Below are 20,281 nucleotides of genomic sequence, written 5' to 3'. Positions count from 1 at the left end.
ATAAAACCAGATTTAATACCAACTACTATAACACCTCTACAACAATTAACTTTCTCCTAGTTTATATACTAATATGACACCAATTGGTTTAATTACAAAGAAATATCAGATACTGTCTCCTATAAATCATTCTTTTACATATAGCTATAAAAATACTTTATTAACTATGTGAAGCTACAGATATTTTGTTACTTTATGTTTATATTACCAGATTGTTATATGTTTTTTTAATGACAAACATTTGGCATATGCAGACACTAAAGGTTAACTTTCCAAAAGGTATTCTTCAGAAGGAAAGTAATAAGTATTTCTGTATAGAAACATTCTTTTTTTTTTTTTCTTTTTTCCTTTTGAAGCATGAAGTAACATACATTCAGTGACATGAATGCCTTTAGAAGAATGAAGTTCTTTAATCAAAGAAATTTCATCTTATCATTTCATATAATTGCAAATTGTGATAGATGCTCATCACAAAGAAAATTTGTTTGCCTTGAATGTTGAAAGCTATGAAATTACTTATCACTGTCAAGGTGTTAAGACTTCTGACATTATTGCTTTCTTACAGATAAGTCTTGACTTTGCCCCTCCAGAAATGTGTATTAATGCTTACTGCACCAGGTTATTCAAAAAAAAAATGTTGCTAGAAGATATTTCGTTTTTAAAGCAGAGAAAAATATACCACAATCTTTGTTGTCCAGAAAGAAACAAAACAACTGCTGTACAATACTTTTACAATGAAGGAAAAAGACACAAAATAGCTTATTGAGACCAGTAATCTTGTAAAGGGCTAAAAGATTGCTCTGATTTGGTCTACCTTAATTATGCAATATATAAAATTACATCTAAAGCTTGCAGCACTGGGTTGGGACAATAAGAGCTTGCTGCAGACATCATACAAAATATTGAGGGGTGAAAGACCCTGAAATGCTCTAGTTTTACCCTTATACAGAGAAGGGAACGTTGACACTCAAAACACAAACAGGCATGTACACAACCATTACATTTTGCCTAGGATACTTAATTGCAGACATGCTTTTCCAGAACCAATGGTGTTACCTCCAACAACACGGAAATTAATTTCCAATCTAGCACACAAGGATGTAGTGAATATATGGATGTCTTATGGTTTAGAACCTTTTACAAACATTTTTGCAATTGTACAGACTTTCCAAACTTACCTCCTCTATGGATAATCAAAGAAGTTTCACTTCCAACAGGACATTCTTTAAGTATATCCACTACTTCTGCATGGCTCAGGTTCTGTACATTCTGCTGGTTGATCTCAACAATGAGGTCACCTTCACACAAACCAGGACATCCCTGAACGTCTAGAATTTGCTTCACCCTCTGTCCTGTAGGACTGTCTGCTATAGTGAAGCCAAAGCCCTGGGCCCCTTTCACAATGGTTAAGGTCATGAGTTCAGCTTGGGTGGCCCCAGAAGAAGCCATTGATACATTATCATCATGGGCAGGTGGTGGGAATGTGCTATCAAGCTGACTATCTGCTGGAATGGAGTGCAAGGAGTGTGGTGGTCGATCTGTTACGTCTGGAACAGACTGAGAAGTCCTAGAAATGTATTCCAAATAAGTTTCATAGTTATGTCTTCCATTTACCACTACCGGAGGCCTCTCCATTACTGCAAGGGGTGGCACCATGCTGTTGGCAGGATCTTCAGGATCAAAGGGCAAAGGGTATCCACGACATAGCACCAAGTTGACACTCTGACCAATAGGAACAGACTGGAAGAGTTTGACTACATCTGCGTGAGTATGTCCAAGGACACAAACTTCATTAATATAGACAATGACATCACCTAGAAAGAGAAGAAAACATAGTGACAACATGAGACAACTTCAGTCACTGTATGCAGTGCATTTTTTTTTTAATGAGATAGAACTCTACTAAAAATAAAATAAATTAGATCACCATGCCGACTTAAATAGAGGAGACAACAAAATTAAAACTTGTCTGCCAGACAACGTAATACAGGTAAACAATGACAGTTCTATTTCTTTTCTGTGGAAGTTCACATGGAGAATTAAGTCAGATCCAGCAATATAACTTTTCTGAACATATCTTCCCTATTTTTTCAGATCCTTGCAGTGCAGTACACATTTTTGTGTAATACATGTTATCTTTTCATAAGATAAAATGAAAGTTTATTTGGAAGGCTTGTTACCAAAAAAATGTCACTGTTTGGTGAAAAATAAAATAAAATAAAAAAAAAAAAAACAGGAAGAAAATAGTAAGTTCTTATAGACTTAAGTATCGATGAACAGGGATGAAAGATTGTACTAACATGATGCTTTTTGCACTGAACATGATATTGACAGTTTCCTATTAAATGTTATTACTTGCTATCAGACATTCATGACTACTACAGTAATTTTCTATTCTAGGCATGAACTGAACTGCATCTTCCATATTTTAGAGATGTTTGGTGGTATTTTGTTGTAGTCATGACGGTTTAAGGACAGTGACAGGACAAATTTTGTAGGTATGTATAATACCTTTTTATTAGACAAACTGTTATAGTTGGAGTAATCTATTACAAGTGCCTGAAAGACAGCTTAATGTCTCCAACTAAACCAGTTGGTCAAATAAAAATAAAGATGCTACCTCTGCTTCCAAATCTTGTTGCTGATATTGTACAGAACTACCAGGCATGAAAGCAAAATACTTCAAATCAACAGACTGCTTGTGAGTCTTCATGTTACTCATGCACTAAACGTATTCTGTTACTGAAAAGAACAGAAAAAAAATCAAGTTCCTTCTTGTTATTAGATGGACCTTTATATTCATAGACATAAATATTTTTTAGAGTAATGTTAAAGTGCATATTAAAATAAAAATGAGTCATCGATGCAAATTATTTTCAAAATAGCTTTATGACCCCACAGTTTGTTTTCACATTAATAAAATATTTACATTTTTCTAACAAAAAAAGAGGGAAGTTTGGTTAGAGAAGTCTGCAAGTTAAACTATTTTTCTAAGTGAGGATAATCTCCTTATCCTACCATTAATTAGGAAGAAAAAATAATTTATAGAGACAACACAGTGAGGTGTCTACAAGGTACACTGTTCAATAATTGACTTATCACAACATAATGTTTTTTAACGGTATTTCAAAATTCAGTAATAAAATGAGAATGATTTAGGGAGGAGGTGGTTTTGTGTGGAATTGCTTCAAGTGTATTTATGAAATTATGTCTTTCAAGTACTTCAATCAAAAGATCTAATCAAGCAAACTGAGGAAAAAAAAGAGCGTCATCAAGATGCCAGTGCAGGAAAAGGCAAAGGCTGTTTCTATGTGAAAATGAAATGGTCAATTCCCACACGATCAGACGATCTAACAGCCTGACAGTAATTAATTGCATATGCACAAATTGTGATTCATAGAAAGATTTCTTCAGAGGGTGTCTAGGGAAAAATGCTAACAGGATTTGTTTAAATGTTTATGAATATTATTCACAAAAACATTAGGAGCTGCAAATACCATTTTAAATGTGTCATAAATATATGTCAAACTATAAGCAAAAGCAATAAGTTCATTTCATAGGTAGTGCTCCAATGCTTCTGTCTCAAGCAACTGATGCTATAAAAACAATTTTTGAAAGTTGAGATTTAAAAGAGAGAAGAAATTCACTGTACTAAATTATAATGGTAACAACTGCAATTCATTGTGATGTGATCATGCCCTGCTATAGAAAAATCTTACCTGCATTCTCATCCCTGGGTTCCGCATTAGCAGTGGGGCTGACATTGCTCATAATAGGACAGATACGGCTGAACTGAGACCTCTTCAATACATGCTCCTATTTCAGTAGCTTATGCCTTAACAGTACCCTTGCAACTTTCTAATCCATGCTGTCTTTATTTCCCTGAGTGTTGGCAATGCAGATATGTGGTGGGAGGAGAGCAATCTGTTTGTTCATCCTCTCTTGCAATAGTTAAGCAGAGTGTGAAAGGATTAATGCATTTATTGTGTAGGGCAAGGATAACATTGTTGGCTTTCACCCCTCCACTTTATGCCTTGGTACAGCATTATTTGTGTTCTAAAAATTAAACCAGTATGTTTTTAATAAATCAGGAAAACAGACAAACTAATTGATGTTACAATCATTGTGACATAATGATCCTGAAGGTTCCTTCTAACCTTAATGATTCTATGATTCTATGATTACAACAGCTGTAATAGAGAAAAAAAATGAGCTAGTACACAAACAGCATATTCAGAAAATATATAGGCCAAGTAGCCCTTTCCCCATCACTGAACAGGCAAAAATAAGCATTAGAAGGTCTTGGGTAAGAACTACTTCGAATAATGAACCAGTATTATCCTTCATGAGACAGCAGAAAATACTTCAGCATTTTCTATATCAACATTTTAAAAGACATTTTTTGCTTGCTGAGGTTTAATGTGAATAGGATACCTAGGCACACTCTGAAGCTGTAACTCATAGTTGAACTGTATGAGACCCATAATACTACAGTGTCATATAGAGAACATATGGGTGAAGGTTAAGAGGGATGAAGAGAAAGGCATGAGTTACTAAGTTCAAGTCAATGAAGAAGGTGAAATGGTGTTAAATGGGGGAGAAGCTGAGTTTCAGATCATGAGACAAGAAGGAATAAAAGGGGTTAATTTCAGAAATTGTTCAAATATATCTCTGGACTGTAGGAGTTTTTCCATGTCTAACTCTGTTTTCAGGCTGAGAATTTCTTATTACTGACAGAGAGAGAAGTACCCAGAATTTGGTAGGAAGAGAGAGATAAGTTAAGAGCATTACAGAGCCAGAGCCATGCTAATGTGAAGTTCAAAACTTCTCTACTTTTGGAAAGCTTCCTGAAAGGTTTCTGTAGCATTTTTTCTGCCTGTTACCTTCTGCTGCTTCTAATAATAATGGGTGCATATGGACAAGCATAATAGCTATCCCCTTTATAATTTTTGACTGACTTTTTAAGCAAGACATAGTCTGCCTCCAGAAATCACAGTTTCACAGTGAGTGGGTCTCTTTGAACTTATGCGGAATATTTATATTAAGCATCAAACTTTGTTTGGCTTTTTGAATTGAATCTACTAAAGTGACCAGAGCTTGTTTACAGAATCACTGAATGGTTGAAACTGGAAGGAACCTCTGCAGGTTATCTGGTCCACCTCCCCCTGCTATAGGGAGTTTGGGGATAGTTATAGGGATAGCAGTTTGCCCAGAAAAAAGTCCAGGTGGCTTTAGACCTCCAAAATGGGAGACTCCACTATCTCTCCGGGCAACCCGTGCTAGTGCTACATTAACCACAGAGTAAAGAAGTGCTTTCTGATGTTCAGAGGGAACCTCCTGTTGCACTTTGTGCCCCAAAGAGCCTGTCTCTGTCCTGTTTGCACCTTCCCTTCAGGTATTTGTAGACATTGATGAGATCCTCCTGTGCCTTCTCTTCTCTAGGTTAAACTTCTCTGCATGTCAATACACCACTGCCAGGTCTTCTCCCACATTTCACTAACATTTAAGAACTCTGCACATGCCCTACCAACCCTATATCACTTGGGATTCTTTGTGAATGAAGGAGACAAGGCTGCTTTACAAAGCAGACATTTGAATGTGACTCTAGATGAACTGGTAGGTTTGTTACCCAATAGAGTGGACATTACATATCCTGTCCCACATCTCAAACACCTGCACCATCACAGGAATCGATTTTGCTGTCTGGCAGCCAATGACCCAATTCAGGATTGAGTCAAACAATGTTAGAGAATGCTAACAGCAACTAAATTTTTCAAAATGTTTTACAATTCCCTCTGCTTTAGCTAAGGCTTTTGCATTTGACTGATAAACTTAGGAACATAGGTCTGAACCTTGTCCTCTGCTCTCTGATACCACACAGTATATTAAATCTGAAGAAATTCCATGCCTTTTTCACAGTAATATCCATAAAATCCTAGAAAGTTTACTTTGACCAGCTTGTTCTGTTTAAAAAGTTTTTCTGATTATTTTATTTTATTTTTTCCTATTTTATGTAATATAAATGGTATCAAACCCCAATTGATTGGTTAAAGGCTATGTTTTGTTATCTATGTATTTTAAAGCAAAAAGCAACAACAACAAAAACAGATCTAAGCTATCATTGTCTTATGCTGGTCTAGTGACTAGTGAAGAAATTTGTGAGCTTTAATACCCTCTAATGACATTTTATTACTTGCATTCATGTCTACTACAATGTTAAAGAGTTGAATCTGACTCTGGGGATCTATTAGTAGCATTAAGTCTGCAAAAATACTATTTTCAGACCTGAAGTGCTTGATCTGAATGCATTTTTTTTGACATAAATCCTAATTTCTTTACGAACTATTACAATCTAACGTTTCATATAATGCTACCAGCTCTATTTCCCTCCCTTCTGAAGAACTGATGTTATTCAGCAACTCCAGTCAATCTGTGTTTTCATTACCCCTAAAATGTCCATATACACATCTTGCACTAGTAGGTAAAGTTCTTCCATTTTCTTAGCCATGTTCTAGCCATCTGTATATTACTTACCATTATTGTTTCTCATGCACTCAGTTCCCTAACTGGAATTTTTTATGGTACCTCAGTGAACTGAATTGCTTGCTAGACTTCCATTCTCATTATTATTCAGACTTCTTTCCACTTTGAAGTCTGAACACAGAGAAAAAAATGCACATTAAGTCTTTGTTTTTAATTTAGGACCGCATTCAAAGTCTAGTAAAAACTTCTGCATTGCTTCTGTAGGGTTTTGGATCAAGCTCTTAGCATTCCTGTCCATGTGCTTAAAACGCTGGTAAAGAATATTGTGATTTGGTGGGAGGCAGCTCTGCTCCTGTCATGCAGCCAGCACAAGCCAACAGCAATGGAGCTAAAAACAGCCCACAGTTTGACATGTCAGCATATGAAGCACCAGCTCTGCAAGACTGAGGCTGGATTTTTTTTTTTTTTTTTTTTTCTGTATTTATAGTCCAGTTAACAGCTACGAACATTTGTATTACTCATTCCAGCCTGGATTTCTTAACCATACATTTCAAATTCTGCATATGCACACATTTCATGAACTTCATAACTAACAAAATGCAAGCTGAACTATGTGTTTACTTTATTGCTGAAGCTTTTCCTACACCTGCCCACTCACACGATCTACTGTCATTACTTAACTGTTTCTGTCACTTCCTAGCAGTGACCTTGTCTTCTCTTTTTGCAAAGTACTGCAATGTTGTCAGCACTGTAGCCTGTTAATAATAAATTTTGAGGAGTTAACATGTTTCCAGTACTGAGATGTGAACTGGAAGGGTGATTTCAATAACAAGGGTACATGTGACTCATGGTCAAAAAAGAGGAGGAGATTTGTTAGAAATCAGAAATTTTTATATGTGCAAATATATTTACTAGTGGCAGCACAGAGACAGAAGTAGTGCATAAGGGATCATATGGTTAAACAGTAGAAACAAAATTATATTCAGAAACTTTGAATCTCAACTTCCTTTCACTTGCTCTAGATATTAATCCAATGTGTGAATAGATAGTATTTTGTAATCAGTGGATACAATCATTTGTTCGAACGCGTAAGATTTAAAAAAAGTCTGTGTAAACAGAAATTCTCTGTTTTCTTGTATTCTGACCTGCCACAGAACCTTAAAACACCATTTTGGCTCTACATACTAACACTTTCATGGTGTAACTTCTAGAAATGGAAGATAAAACCTAGGAACCTGATCCATGGTAGCCCGATTTATCTTTTTTCTTTTTTTTTTTTTCTTTTTTTTTTTTTTAAAGTTGGACCTAATTTTGCTAATATTAATTACATAATTATGCCTGGATTGAAAATAAAATTTACTAAATTATAATCACTTCTTAAAGGAGATTACAGAATAAAATGGCTATTGCTTATTAATAATAAAATACCTGCCAGAACAAAAACTCTTATTTCTTTTAAAAAGGACTATCAAATTAACTACCAAAATTTACCAAGAGTGTAACCTGGGAGATGTGCACGCACATAATAGCCACAGGTACAGACTGGAAGAGAGCTATACATTTAAATTTAACCACTTCATTGTTAGCTCTATAACAATTTTATCTCATAGATGGTATTGCTGCAGCCATAGCGAAATGAAAAAAGCTGCTGGAAAACATAATGCTCAGCTGCCTTTGTACTCAGAAATAATTTCAGGACCACTTGCTATGTGAGGTATGTGAGTAAGCTGAACCGTCCATTCAGCGCAGCAGAACTATTTCCCAGTCTTAACCTTCTACAGAAAGGTTTACCCATGTGCTGACAAACTGCAAAGCTAACAGGATGCTGCTATCTACAGATCTGTCATTTATGCACTGGACTCTGGGAACTGAGTTTTGTGGGGAAAATCTGAGTACAATAAAAATGATTGGTTACTATATCTGACAAAGGTGAAATCAAAATGTATTTCTGGGAATCCAGGCAGACAGACTTGGGTTAGATAGGCCCGAATTTTCCCCTTAATTACACTTGAGCAAAATAGAGGTAAACCAGCTGTTTATCACATTTTCAAGTCAGTGATTCTACAATGGATCATTACAAAAGTGGTTAAATCAGATTAAAATTTACCCCTATCTTTGGCAGGACTGATGTATGAAGCAGAAAAACATTTATTACCCCAGCTCAGAACTTTCCTTCCTCTACAAAGAGGAGGATTTAATATGGGCATGTGACTGGAACTTTACCCGAGAACTAGATCTGTTGAGTAAGCAGGTGCCATTTTTATAAAATCAATTTTTTAGAACCCATTTTAATTCTACTCTGACCCAATGCACATGCCTAATTAAAAAGCTGTCTATTCAAAATTTTTGTGCTTAACCAGCATGTATCATGTAATTACACGCAGGCAGATGTGGATTAGTAGAAGAAACTATTTACATTTTGTTTGTACTTTGCATACAGTGGTAAAAGCTATTTAAATAGAGGCATTTAACTTCTTTTTTTTTTTAAGAGGAATAAGATACATTCCAAACAAAAATATATCTAAAGACCTTGATTATTTGCTGATCTAGTAAACACGAAACACTGCAGATTAAAATGTAAGTAAAGCAATAACAAACGAATACTTAAATGAGTGTTGCTCATAAAGTGGCAAAGAGCAGGCAGATTCTCTTCTGAGCTAGACAGGTTTTCACTTCTTTAGGCATTTGAAAGCCTAGCATGGATGTTAAAACTGCCACTTTACAAAAAACTAATTATTCAAAAAATGATAAGTAAATTGGACACAAGGCCACATCAAAAGAAAAAGGTCCTATTTTCAAGGCAGCCTTTTCTTTACACATTATGTAAGCCTACTCTGTCTAGCTTTTGCTTGCAGGAACCAGTTTCTCATCCTGAAATGCCTGGTGTGAATGAACTGCATGACAAAACATCATGTGGATCTGAAGAGCAAGATAAAAAATGTATGCTCTGTTTGCATAGCTATTTGGTATCACTGTGAAAGGTGTCACTGCATGCAGAGGCTCATGGAGAAATGAAATCCTTTCTTTCTTTAGAAAAAGGAGGTCGAAATTTACAACACATTTGCTTTTGTACGCACAACATTTTATTTCTGTACTAAGAGCACCACATTTATCTAGGTAATGGCTCCCGGGAGGGGGAAAGTAGCCCAGCCAGCCTCCCAGCAGCCTAAAGGCATAAGAGTATGGCAAAGCATGGTGTAAATACCAAGCAGCTCCTCTCCCTGCCTGGAAAGCCTGGCAGTGTGCCTCCTGTCCCTGGTGGAGGGCATTTGCAGCAGCACTGCTGACTGCACACCGCTGCAGCTACTAATTCTTGACATAAACTGCTGGGAAGGAAAGAGGGAGATGAATGAGGTGAGGAACTAGATGGAGCATTCACAAAGAGGCTGCAGCATGCAGACAAATGTCTTTATGTGATGAAATATATACATTAAACTGGGATTTTTTTAGGAATAGGCAGTGAAGTTTTCATTGTGAGTTTAAATGGTTAATAGAGTCTTTTTTTTTTTTTTTTTTTTTTCTTCTTTTTTTCTTTCTTTGAGTGATGCCAGCACCATAAGGAAAAGCAATAACCAGTCACATACAGAACTAGTAATTAGTGAAATTAACAACAGTTAGTTGGACAAATGAAAAAAATATGCAAAGACATGAGTGGTATTAGCTTTCATTTTAAATCTATAGAGGTACAACATGAAAGTTCATTTTGATTTTAGATATATTATGGTTTCTGAAGACACTCCCTGAAGTTGATATTACTTCCAGAACTGGCAGAACTATAATTCTGTTATCTTCTTATTAAGACTGTGATTTTTTACCATGTTTGCTCAATACTCTGTTTTGCTTGATCCACTCACAGTGCTCATCCAGCTGCTTAACTTCAGCAGGTAACTCAGGCCAGTGCAGATCTTCTGATCTCGCTATCAGGTCACTAACTTAGTTTAAAGCTAAGATTAAAAGCTTTGCTTTGTGGAATTTTTATGTCTTGATCTCTCAGTTCCACATTCTGCTGACCACACTCAGTGGGACCTGCTAGCACTCAGCACCTCTGAAAAACAGTGCTTATAGCAGAGCCAAATTGTGGCTGCGGAGACAAAGGCTAGGCACCAAGTCTGAAAGCGTTGCCTTGCCGCACTCTTTAACAAAGTAAATCTATTATAATGTGTCCAAGTGCTTCCCATGAGAAATATTTACTGTTAGTGTTGTCCTAGGCACTGCTATTAATACTATGAATTCACTTTCAAAATTTATGCTGATGAACCTGACTCTGTCTAAACAACTTATGTCCTTAATCCTGCCAGTTGTAAGAAACTGTATGCTCATTCATGGCCTCATACATGCTATTAGAACATCTACTGTCTTGACAAACCCCAAATTCAGAATATATCAATAATTGATAATTCCAAACAGATAATTTCAAAAATGTCTGGATTACCACAGGTTACTGTATTCACACAAAATCAAAGACAGGAAGTATTATATCTATACCAGGAAGAATTTAAATGTGTCAAACCAGTGAAACAATTCCCAGTTAAATACATGTATTTTTATTGCTAGTCTAATACATATAAATACTTCAGTATATTTAAAATGGAGTCACCTTTGATTACCAATTCATTAACAAATATCTTATGCAAGTGTATGTCTAATATATGAGTAATTTTTTACTTAGGAGTTCTATAAAGGCTGTTCAAACTTTAATAATGCTTATCTCATGTATTATCTCTATTCTCTCTCTCTCTCTCTCTTTTAAATAATAAAATCACGAACATAAACTTACTTATACTTAGGAGATCTTCTCACATTTTTGCTATTTTGCTATACCCAGAGAGATACTCAATAGTTGTTTTTTTTTGTTTGTTTTTGTTTTTTTTTTTTAGGATTGTATAAACATATTATTTGCTTTAAAATGGTATAGCAAACAGAAATAGTAGAGTTTCTTTTGGTTCTCTCAGGTTTTACTGTATTTTTTCCAGGTTAATAAGAGGGTAATCTATCATCAAACTGACCTTCCTTCCAAGCAAATGTTATCTTAATATCTCTAGAGCCTCTTTCACTGCCAAGCACTCATTTTCAAGGACAATATGTTTTTATTCTTTGCAAAACAATTTAACACCTTCCCCTCTGAATCCTGTTTCAGCCTATTCCTGAATCCTAGACTGAGTCTAAGCTACAAATCTAGCTTAAATAATAATTTGTTTGTGAGATTGAGGAAGCAAAAGTTCCACTAACCACGTCCTTTAAAACTCACCTGCTTTATAATACACAGGAAATTCCAGCCTTATATTGGTTAAGCAAAGGTCAATTTTCATCACTATAGCTGCAGGCCTAAGAATCACATTCTCCTTTTATGAGGAATATGCAATCTCCCACCAGCTATTCTTCCTCCTTGTATTTCTCATTTGCCTTCTCTGTGTTCTGATTTGGTTTAAAAGCTTTCTGAGAGAGAGACTAGAACTTGAAGTATTCCCATACAGTTTATAGCACTGTGGAGTCACAATGTTTTTTTTTTTTTTTGTCTGTTTTTTTTTTTTGTTTTGTTTTGTTTTGTTTTTTTTTGGTCTTCCTTTCTGCTACAGTAAACTTTTGAACAGTAATAATACCACTTCAGGGCAAATATTCTCCAATTTTCCATTGCAATGTAGGTATTTAGCTTAATGTTTGGATTCTAGCCCTTGCAGCAAACAAAGCTGCATTATGGATGTATCAATTACAGCTCAATAGTCAAATCTCAGACTTTATGTATGAAGGGGGATTAATCTTCTGTTGTGTATAACAACACACCATATCTTTCCTCTTTAGAAAAGAATTAATTTTCTGGATGTTTAAATTTATGAATTTGTTAATTAGTTAATGAGTAAAAGTAAATTGAAATGGGGTATTAAGAATCTCATATCTGACTTCTTTGTTTGTCCAGACTGAAAAAGCAGTCTCTCAATATGTGTACCATCTCCTAATGTTCTGAGTAAGAATCATTTCCTTTAACTAAAGGGCATCGCTTTAGTTAAAAAGCCTTTCTCAAAATGGCCATTATATCTATTTTTTCTTCAAAAGCCTACCACTTATTTTTATTTCCTTCCATACAGTATTTGTACCATGCTCCTGACAGAGCAGATGGCACCACCACTCCTGACAGTATATTGCTTGCATGTGGCCTCCCATCTGATCAGAAATAGTAGCCATAGTGACAGTAGCTAACTCATGGAAAATTTACCTCAAGCATATTTTTTGAACAACTTACCCTGGTCTGGTTACCTGTTAAAATAGTGGGAAAAGGGGCAACTATTTCATAAACTTCTCTGAAGTGTACAAAGAAGGGTAAAAGAAATATGAGTGCAGGGATGCAGCATGATAGAGATGGGAGATAACTAAGGACAAGTAATGGATGTCCATGTGTACATTTACATGGTCATCCATGTAAACTGTTAATTTTCCTCCTGGTAGCTGGGATGGTGCTGTGTCTTGGTTTTAGAATGAGAATAGTGTTGATAACACGCTGATTTAATTGTGGCAGAGCAGTGCTTACACTAAGCCAAGGACTTTTCAGCTCTTCACACTGCCCTGCCAGTGAGGAGGCTGGGGGTGCACAAGGATGGGACAGTACCAGGATAGGTGACCCAGATTGGCCAAAGGAATGTCCCATACCACATGGGGTCATGCTGAGCAATTAACATGGGGTGGCTGGCCAGGGTGGGAGTGGACTGCTGCTTAGGGATGGGATGGGCATTGATCAGCTGGTGGTGAGCAACTGCATTGTGCAATCGCCTGTTTTATACACTTTATTATTAGTAATATTATTATAATAATTTTTATATTATTATTATTATTTCTTTTCTGTCCTAATAAGCTGTCTTTATCTTAACTCACTTTTTTCCAATTCTGTCCCCCATCCCACTGCAGGGGAAGAGTGAGCGGATGTCTGTGTGGTCCTTAGCTGCCAACCAGGTTAAACCACAACAACCACCTTAAAAAAAAAAAAAGGGTAAACCACTTAATTGGCTGCATGTCTAAGAGGCTGGCAGGCAGGCACAAAATGCCTGGAGTATACAGGTGAACCTTGCTCCAAAAATGAATGTTTTAAAAATGGATAGTAATGCGTATTAAAGCTGCTTTTGTTCTTTTTCCTTCTTATGACAGTTCAAGTATGAAATTGTTAATTTGCTCACAATACTCACATACATGCCCTGCCAGAAAGCAATTTCCAGACAAAATCCACAGTTAGGTGACAACTGTGTATATGAGTCATTTTTAGAAATACAGTGAAATGACACAGTCATTAATTTTGATGTGGATTACAATCCCAAGAAACTCATCCAAGATTAAACTAAAATACTCAAAAACCCCCTAGGTACAAAAATGAAAGCAGGGTTCCTTGTCTATTTTAATTCTTTCTGCATTTAGGATAATCAAGAAGTTGCAGGTTCATGAAAATAAATCCAAAATTGTCTTTATGAATCACTTAAATCAAATCCAGGTCTGCTGACAATTGCAGGGGAGACATCTCTATAAATAATAATGTCCTACCAGCAAAGTTAAGCATAGTTGAGTGAATGAATTCTGTGTTTGTTCAACTTAGCATGCTTTGATTTCATGGGATTTACAATGGATATTTATGTAGTGGGGAGAATATATCCCAGTCATAGGACAACAAACTAATTTGTAAAATATAGCAAGTTTTTACAACAATTTAAAAAAATGCACAAAACATTGTAATTACAAAATATCACAATTATACTATTTTTCCTAATTTCATACTAGTGAAAAAATGTATATTACTTCGCAGCTAATATTTAGAAGAACAAATCACAACATTTCCAGTCTGGCAGCCTTTTAGCTTTTCTCAGCAAGGAATCACAATTTTTTTTAGCCTCAACAAATCTATGAAAATACGTAAAAGATAAACAAATGTGTATTTAATGTCTACAGTGATTCTGGAATACTGTAAACTACTACTGAAGTATTGTTAAGAGTGGATCTCTAGAGTTAATAAATAACCAAAATTATAGGTAACCACTGGGAAGAAACAGTTTCTGAAAAGTGCTAACATTTTATTTCCATTGAGTTTGAAACTATTTGGTCTTTTCATATCGTACCAAAAATCTCGATATTATTATCCTACATGAGAGAATTATAGTAAAAGCACTTCTAGCATTCTTATGGCAAGTCATATTCTGGTTGACTGGTGACAGTGGAGGTGGTTTATGCAATGAAAAAGTCTGGTACTATGCTGTTAATGTCACTATAACACAGTTACTATTTCTATGAATGATTTACTATGCTAGGGATAATTAACATCAAATGCTTCTCAGCCTCCTTATGTTATATGATGAAGATCATAAAAAGAGAGGACACTAACTCTGATATTTGTGGTGGCCTTATCCATTTTCCTTCTCAGACTTTACCAGTTTCCAGGATTTATTACAATGACCTGCAGATTAAATGCTGAATATCATAAAGCACTCCTAGTAGAACTAATCTAAAAGGCACCTTTGGAAAACTGAGGTATGCAGATTTTCACATTTATTCAAATGTCTTCAGCTGCTTCAAAAAAAGTCATGATTTAGAAGGACAATTGAAGATCTGCCTAGGCTAAAAACTGGCAAGTGTGCTTTTGATTCTGAGGTACTCCTGAATATATAGCAAGCATAGATGTTTCTCTGATACTGTGCTGCTGACAACCATAGGTGGCACATTTTCTTACAGCCGTTTGCTTGGACTTGAAGGCATAGCACAGTTATACTCTGATGTGGCTGAGACCATCCCACTTTACATCCAGCTTTAGACCGTTGCTCTCAGAAAGAGCTCCTTAGCACCAGGGAGCCCTCCGAGCTACTCCAGCAGAAGAGGTTTGGGAACAGGGGAACTGATGATGTCACTTGAAAGAGAAATACAGAAAACAAAAAAGACTGGCAGCACTGGAGGGAAAAACATGGTGCAGAGGAACTTTCGGATAAATCTCCCCAGTATCAATGACTACTCTCCCATTTCTGGGCCAAGGAAGCTGAAAGGCATTTCTGTATTTGCATAGTCCTGGCATGTCACTAGACAGTCTTCCAAAGACCATGTACCCCAAACTTATTAATGCATTCTTGCATCAAAAAAATGTTACCATCATTACAATTAACAATGTCAAATATAAGGTTAAAGGCAGATTGCAAGTTTTCTACAGTGATGGGGAAGAACTCTCTGGACATAGCAGATGTGCTTTTCCTTTAACTAGAATGTTGTCAGCTTTTACTCTGGATTCTAATTAAATATTTTCCCAACCTGGTTCTTACACAATCTCTAAATATCTCCTGATGAAGGATTCTTTTCCCCTCCACCAACTCTGAAAAGAAGAAGAACAAATGTACTTGTCTGCATGGTTATCTCCTTGTAGCTACAGGGAGTGTGCAAAAGAAAAACTGTTTAAGATGACTGATAATTTATTCTTCTTTTCCACTTGCACAAATAGAATCCATTTGGGAAGGATGCTCTAGAGGCATACCAAAGATCTTGAATACCTAAGTAAGACCCAGATGTGCTCAGATACCAACAAGACGTGACAGAGATTAAAAGCTGTCACCGTTAAAGAGAAATTAGTTATGTGAGCATTCTGCAATTTCCTCAAATCCCTCACTCTCCCAAATTAAAAAACAGACGTGCTGCGTAATTCAAACGCAAAAAAATGAGGTGTGCATTCATCTAATGGCAAATGAATACTGTTGCATCAAATTGACTGAAATATAAAGTCAAAGAAAAATGAACAAAAATTATTCAAGTTTAATGTGATTTCTCTCTTTTCCAACTAAATTAGGATTTAAAAGAATATCTAATTCCATCACTGATAGCAATATGAGAGTAAGGCATGAGACATTTAAATTAATTGGAAGGCTTAGGCTTGATATACAACCCATGCCTAAGAACTGCTATTGCAAGGTGCAAGCAGAGGTCATAAAAAGTCATGGTAGCCTATGTCAGATCTAAAATCTGGGAGAAGAACTTGCTGATGCTGTGAGAAAAAAGTAAAATTCTTGCTGAATCTGCTGAAGCAGATACAGCTATGCTGTACAAGGTATACTAAACCAAGGTATAAGTATACCGCAGCAATGGATAGGGCTGCTTTCAGGATAGCAATGGCTTCAAATATTGACATTCTCCTTACAGTCTTGACCAAGAGAGAGATTGTTTCAAATCTTTTTTATATGTATAATAAAGCACAGAAGAAAACTTTTACATTTGAAGAATAATAGATTAAAAGTTGCCTACATGCATTTGATGCATTTGCATTGTAAAGAGATTTTGTTATAGTAATTATCAAGATAGCACTTCATATTTTATCCTTCTCTTTAGGGTCTCTGTTGCAGTCCCTTTTTCCTACACTCGGCCTGGCTCATCCTCTCAGTTGCATTCCAGATATATGTATAAGACTGATCGATAGACAGTGGGAGGTCTAGATTTTGAATGCTGTGTCCAGTGACACCCCTGCACTTAAAAGGTAGAAGGCCCAATTTAGGGAAAGCCCAGCTTCTCATTTTTTATAATGTAGAGCGAAGGGTGTTCAACACTGAAGCCATGGTGGGAGAGAATTAATTTCTAGTTCTAATGCACACCTCAAAAATGAGGCTAAATCTACATGTGGATGTATTTTCACATGGGAGAGGCAAAATTCATATCTCTGCGACCAGCCTGACCTTCTGCAAAAGTGATTGATCCCTAGACTGGAAGCTCTCAGTGATATATTTTAAGAATATTTCATATGATGGAACAATATTATTCTTCTACCTCCACTAGTTCTTAAAAATACCTTTTCCCCTGAAATTGACTAAATAATATATAATATATGCTTGTGTATCTATATTCATGTTTATTGTATTCACATACACATATGGTTATATATAAGGATATACACCCTTAGTACATACACACATAAAAGCAGTTCACCATGAAAATTCAACATTCAATAGATGTATAGATCTACTGAATCTTTTTTAGATACATCCAGATACTTGCATTATATATTTTATGCATGCTACTAGTTTATAATGGATTATCTCTAACAGACTGTATTTATACCTATACATACCCTACAGACATAAATGTTGCTTTCCAAGTTTTACGAAAACTATCAGCATTAAGAGTTTTGGTAAAGAGAAAATTAAGATATAGCTGGCAAAAAGAGATTATACAAAAAACTACATATTTTCTGAGATGAATTTCTAGTTTAGAATTAGCCAAGACATTGCCAGCCTATGATCAATTAAAAAACTAAAAATGAGAAATATTTTGTTTTTCTTTTCTTACAAGATTCTTAAGTTAGCATTACTTTCAGTTCTAACCATTAAAAAAAAAAAAAAAAAAAAAAAGAAAGAAAGAAAGAAAATGCATGCCAACATTTTTATAAAGGTATTATTTTTGGTTGACTTGGAATTACAAATACTACAATCTCACAAAGCAGTATTCTTCTTATAGCAAATGTAATGTTTAAAATTTCACTATCCTGCATTCAGAACTGAACAGTCTATCAAAAGAGTATTTATAACACTGTACATTTTAAAATAAAAATCCATCAGCTCACCTTGGATGGAGTAGCACTTTTAACAAAAACAATAGTTTGGGTATGATTTTTATTATTATCCCTATTTCTCAAAGCAATTCACAACAGATTTTTCGATAAGTGGGAACTTCACTAGATACAGTTGAATCTCTTATATAATAGTCAACTGTTTTCTTCTGATGAAAGCAATGATGCAGTCAAGTATGGCCTAAAAAATATACTCTGTCTGATATACAGAAAATAATTGGAATAAAACAGACTAAACAGATTGCTGAAGACAGTCTACCAAAGGACAGAAAGCTTTGAACTCTGAAAAATACAGCTGCTACTCTAACCTGCCTGGAAAATGACCACAGGTAAAACTATAGTATTTTTAACTTCTCTTGTCTATGTTAGAACAACAACAACAAAAACAAACTCAAAATAAAGTTACATTCTAAAATGATGAAAAAAAAGTATGAACAAATAAATGGTGTGTGTTTTGGTGCAATGACTAACACTGCAGTGTTGCATGAAGTCTGCTAAGAGGCAGTGCCTGTGTTGTGGCCGACCACCTTCCACTTCACTCACCTGAGCCCACGGGCAACCTTGGGGCCACGGTACGGACTCATCAATTGTTGTGGTGCAATTAGAAAACTATGACCTAATTGCTATCATGGAAATGTGACAGGACAAACCACCCATCTGGAATACTGCAATCAAAGGCTACAAGCTTTTCAGATGAGAAGGGCAGGGAAGAAGGGGTGGGGGTGTTGCCCTCTATGTTAAGAAATGGATAGATTGAGAAGAGCTGCTTCTCAGAAACAGTCACAAACAGGTTGAGAGCATGTGGGTAAAAATTAAGGACCAGACCAATAAAGGACATCTTGTGGTTGGAGTCTACTACAGGCCGCCTTATCAAGGGGAGCCTGTTGATGAGGACTTCTTGTTTCAGCTCCAAGAAGCCTCATGCTTGCATGCTTTCATCCTGTTTGGGGACTTCAGCTTCACATATCAGATATCTACTTGAAAAACTACACAGCAGGCTGTAAGCAATCCAGGAGACTCCTGGAGTGCATTGAGGATAACCTCCTGGTCTAGGTATTGGACAGACCAACCAGAGAAGCCTCACTGGACCTGGTGCTCACCAATGCAGATGAACTAATTAAAGAAGTTAAGATTGGTGGCTGTCTGGGCTGCAGTGACCACAGCCTGGTTGTTTGTGATCTTGAGGAATTTTGTTCTGGCAAAGAGCAAAGTCAGGACACTGAACTTTAAGCACTTTGACCTAGTGGATGAGATCACCTGGGACACCCATAGGTTGTAACTAGATGATTTTTAAGGTCCCTTCCAACCCAAGCCATTCTATGATGATCCTATGATTTTTGTCCAGAGAGTTCAGTGGAGGAATGTCAGGCTCCATCCAACAAGACAGGGATCAAGAGCCATGGATGAGGATCTGGACAATACTGGGGGACATAATTGTTATAACATGCCAGTGGCAATAGCATGATTAATGCTGTCCTGGACATATAGCGTGTATCTCATTGCCATATGCAAACAATGATGTTTCTGTTGAACTATAACTCGCCTCCTTTGCCTTACGAGATGTGAATGCACTGTCAGGTTGACATTGTGAGCTAGTTCAAATCACTACCTTAATTTCCTCTCCCTCCTAGTTTTCTAGCTCCTTCTGATGCCTGTTTTCTGACATTCACCATGTTATAGGAACAATCTCCCCTCCTCCCCCCTTTAGTTCAGTCCTGCCAACCTTTGCAGAGCTGATGGATTTGCAGGCTTCAAAGGTGTGATTTCAGGCTAATCATCATCAACTGCTGATAGCCTTTCCTCATTGAGACTAGTTTTTTTGTGTCCATACAGGTGGAACAGAAAAAATATGAATAACAGAGGAAAAGCACATCTCAGCATGGTTCATGACTCACTTTTAGCCTATGAATACATTTTCAAAGAACTGTGCTATCAAGAAAAACAAAGGTGTCCAGTATTATCTGTCTTTTCCTCAGCAGTACCACAGGTGATGCTCAGTATGGCAAAGAAAGTCTCAGTAAATGTTGCATACAATGATGCTGATTTTAAGGAAGAAAAAATTAGTGAAATACAAAGATATTTAATTTACTTCCATTAGGAGCTGAACAAGAAAGAAATACATCAAAAGGAGTGAATGTGTCAGTGTTTAAAAGGCCTGTGTTCACATGACTGATCTCAGACCTTTCTCACAGAGCTCCTTTTCTTCTTTTCTTTAGTGTCTTGTCCTTCCCTCTCCCA

The 20,281-nt window shown here is 36.2% G+C and overlaps 1 protein-coding gene across 17 annotated transcripts in view; it reads right to left on the bottom strand.

Annotated features, from left to right (window-relative positions):
* Positions 1–20,281, bottom strand: part of MAGI2 (membrane associated guanylate kinase, WW and PDZ domain containing 2) — a 757,092-nt gene that overhangs the window by 119,905 nt on the left and 616,906 nt on the right. For 16 of the 17 annotated variants that reach the window (XM_072029149.1, XM_072029184.1, XM_072029077.1 and 13 more), the window contains one exon: positions 1,179–1,814. The exons of the other annotated variant lie outside the window; for it this stretch is intronic. In XM_072029149.1, the coding sequence (XP_071885250.1) occupies positions 1,179–1,814 (636 nt within the window). The remainder of the gene's footprint in view (positions 1–1,178; positions 1,815–20,281) is intronic. 17 annotated transcript variants of the gene reach the window in all.

This window comes from Anas platyrhynchos, chromosome 1, assembly GCF_047663525.1.
Source record: "Anas platyrhynchos isolate ZD024472 breed Pekin duck chromosome 1, IASCAAS_PekinDuck_T2T, whole genome shotgun sequence".
Classification (NCBI taxonomy): Eukaryota; Metazoa; Chordata; class Aves; order Anseriformes; family Anatidae; genus Anas; species Anas platyrhynchos.
The sequence above is the reverse complement of the archived record's forward strand: the minus strand, read 5'-3'. Positions and strand labels throughout refer to the sequence as shown.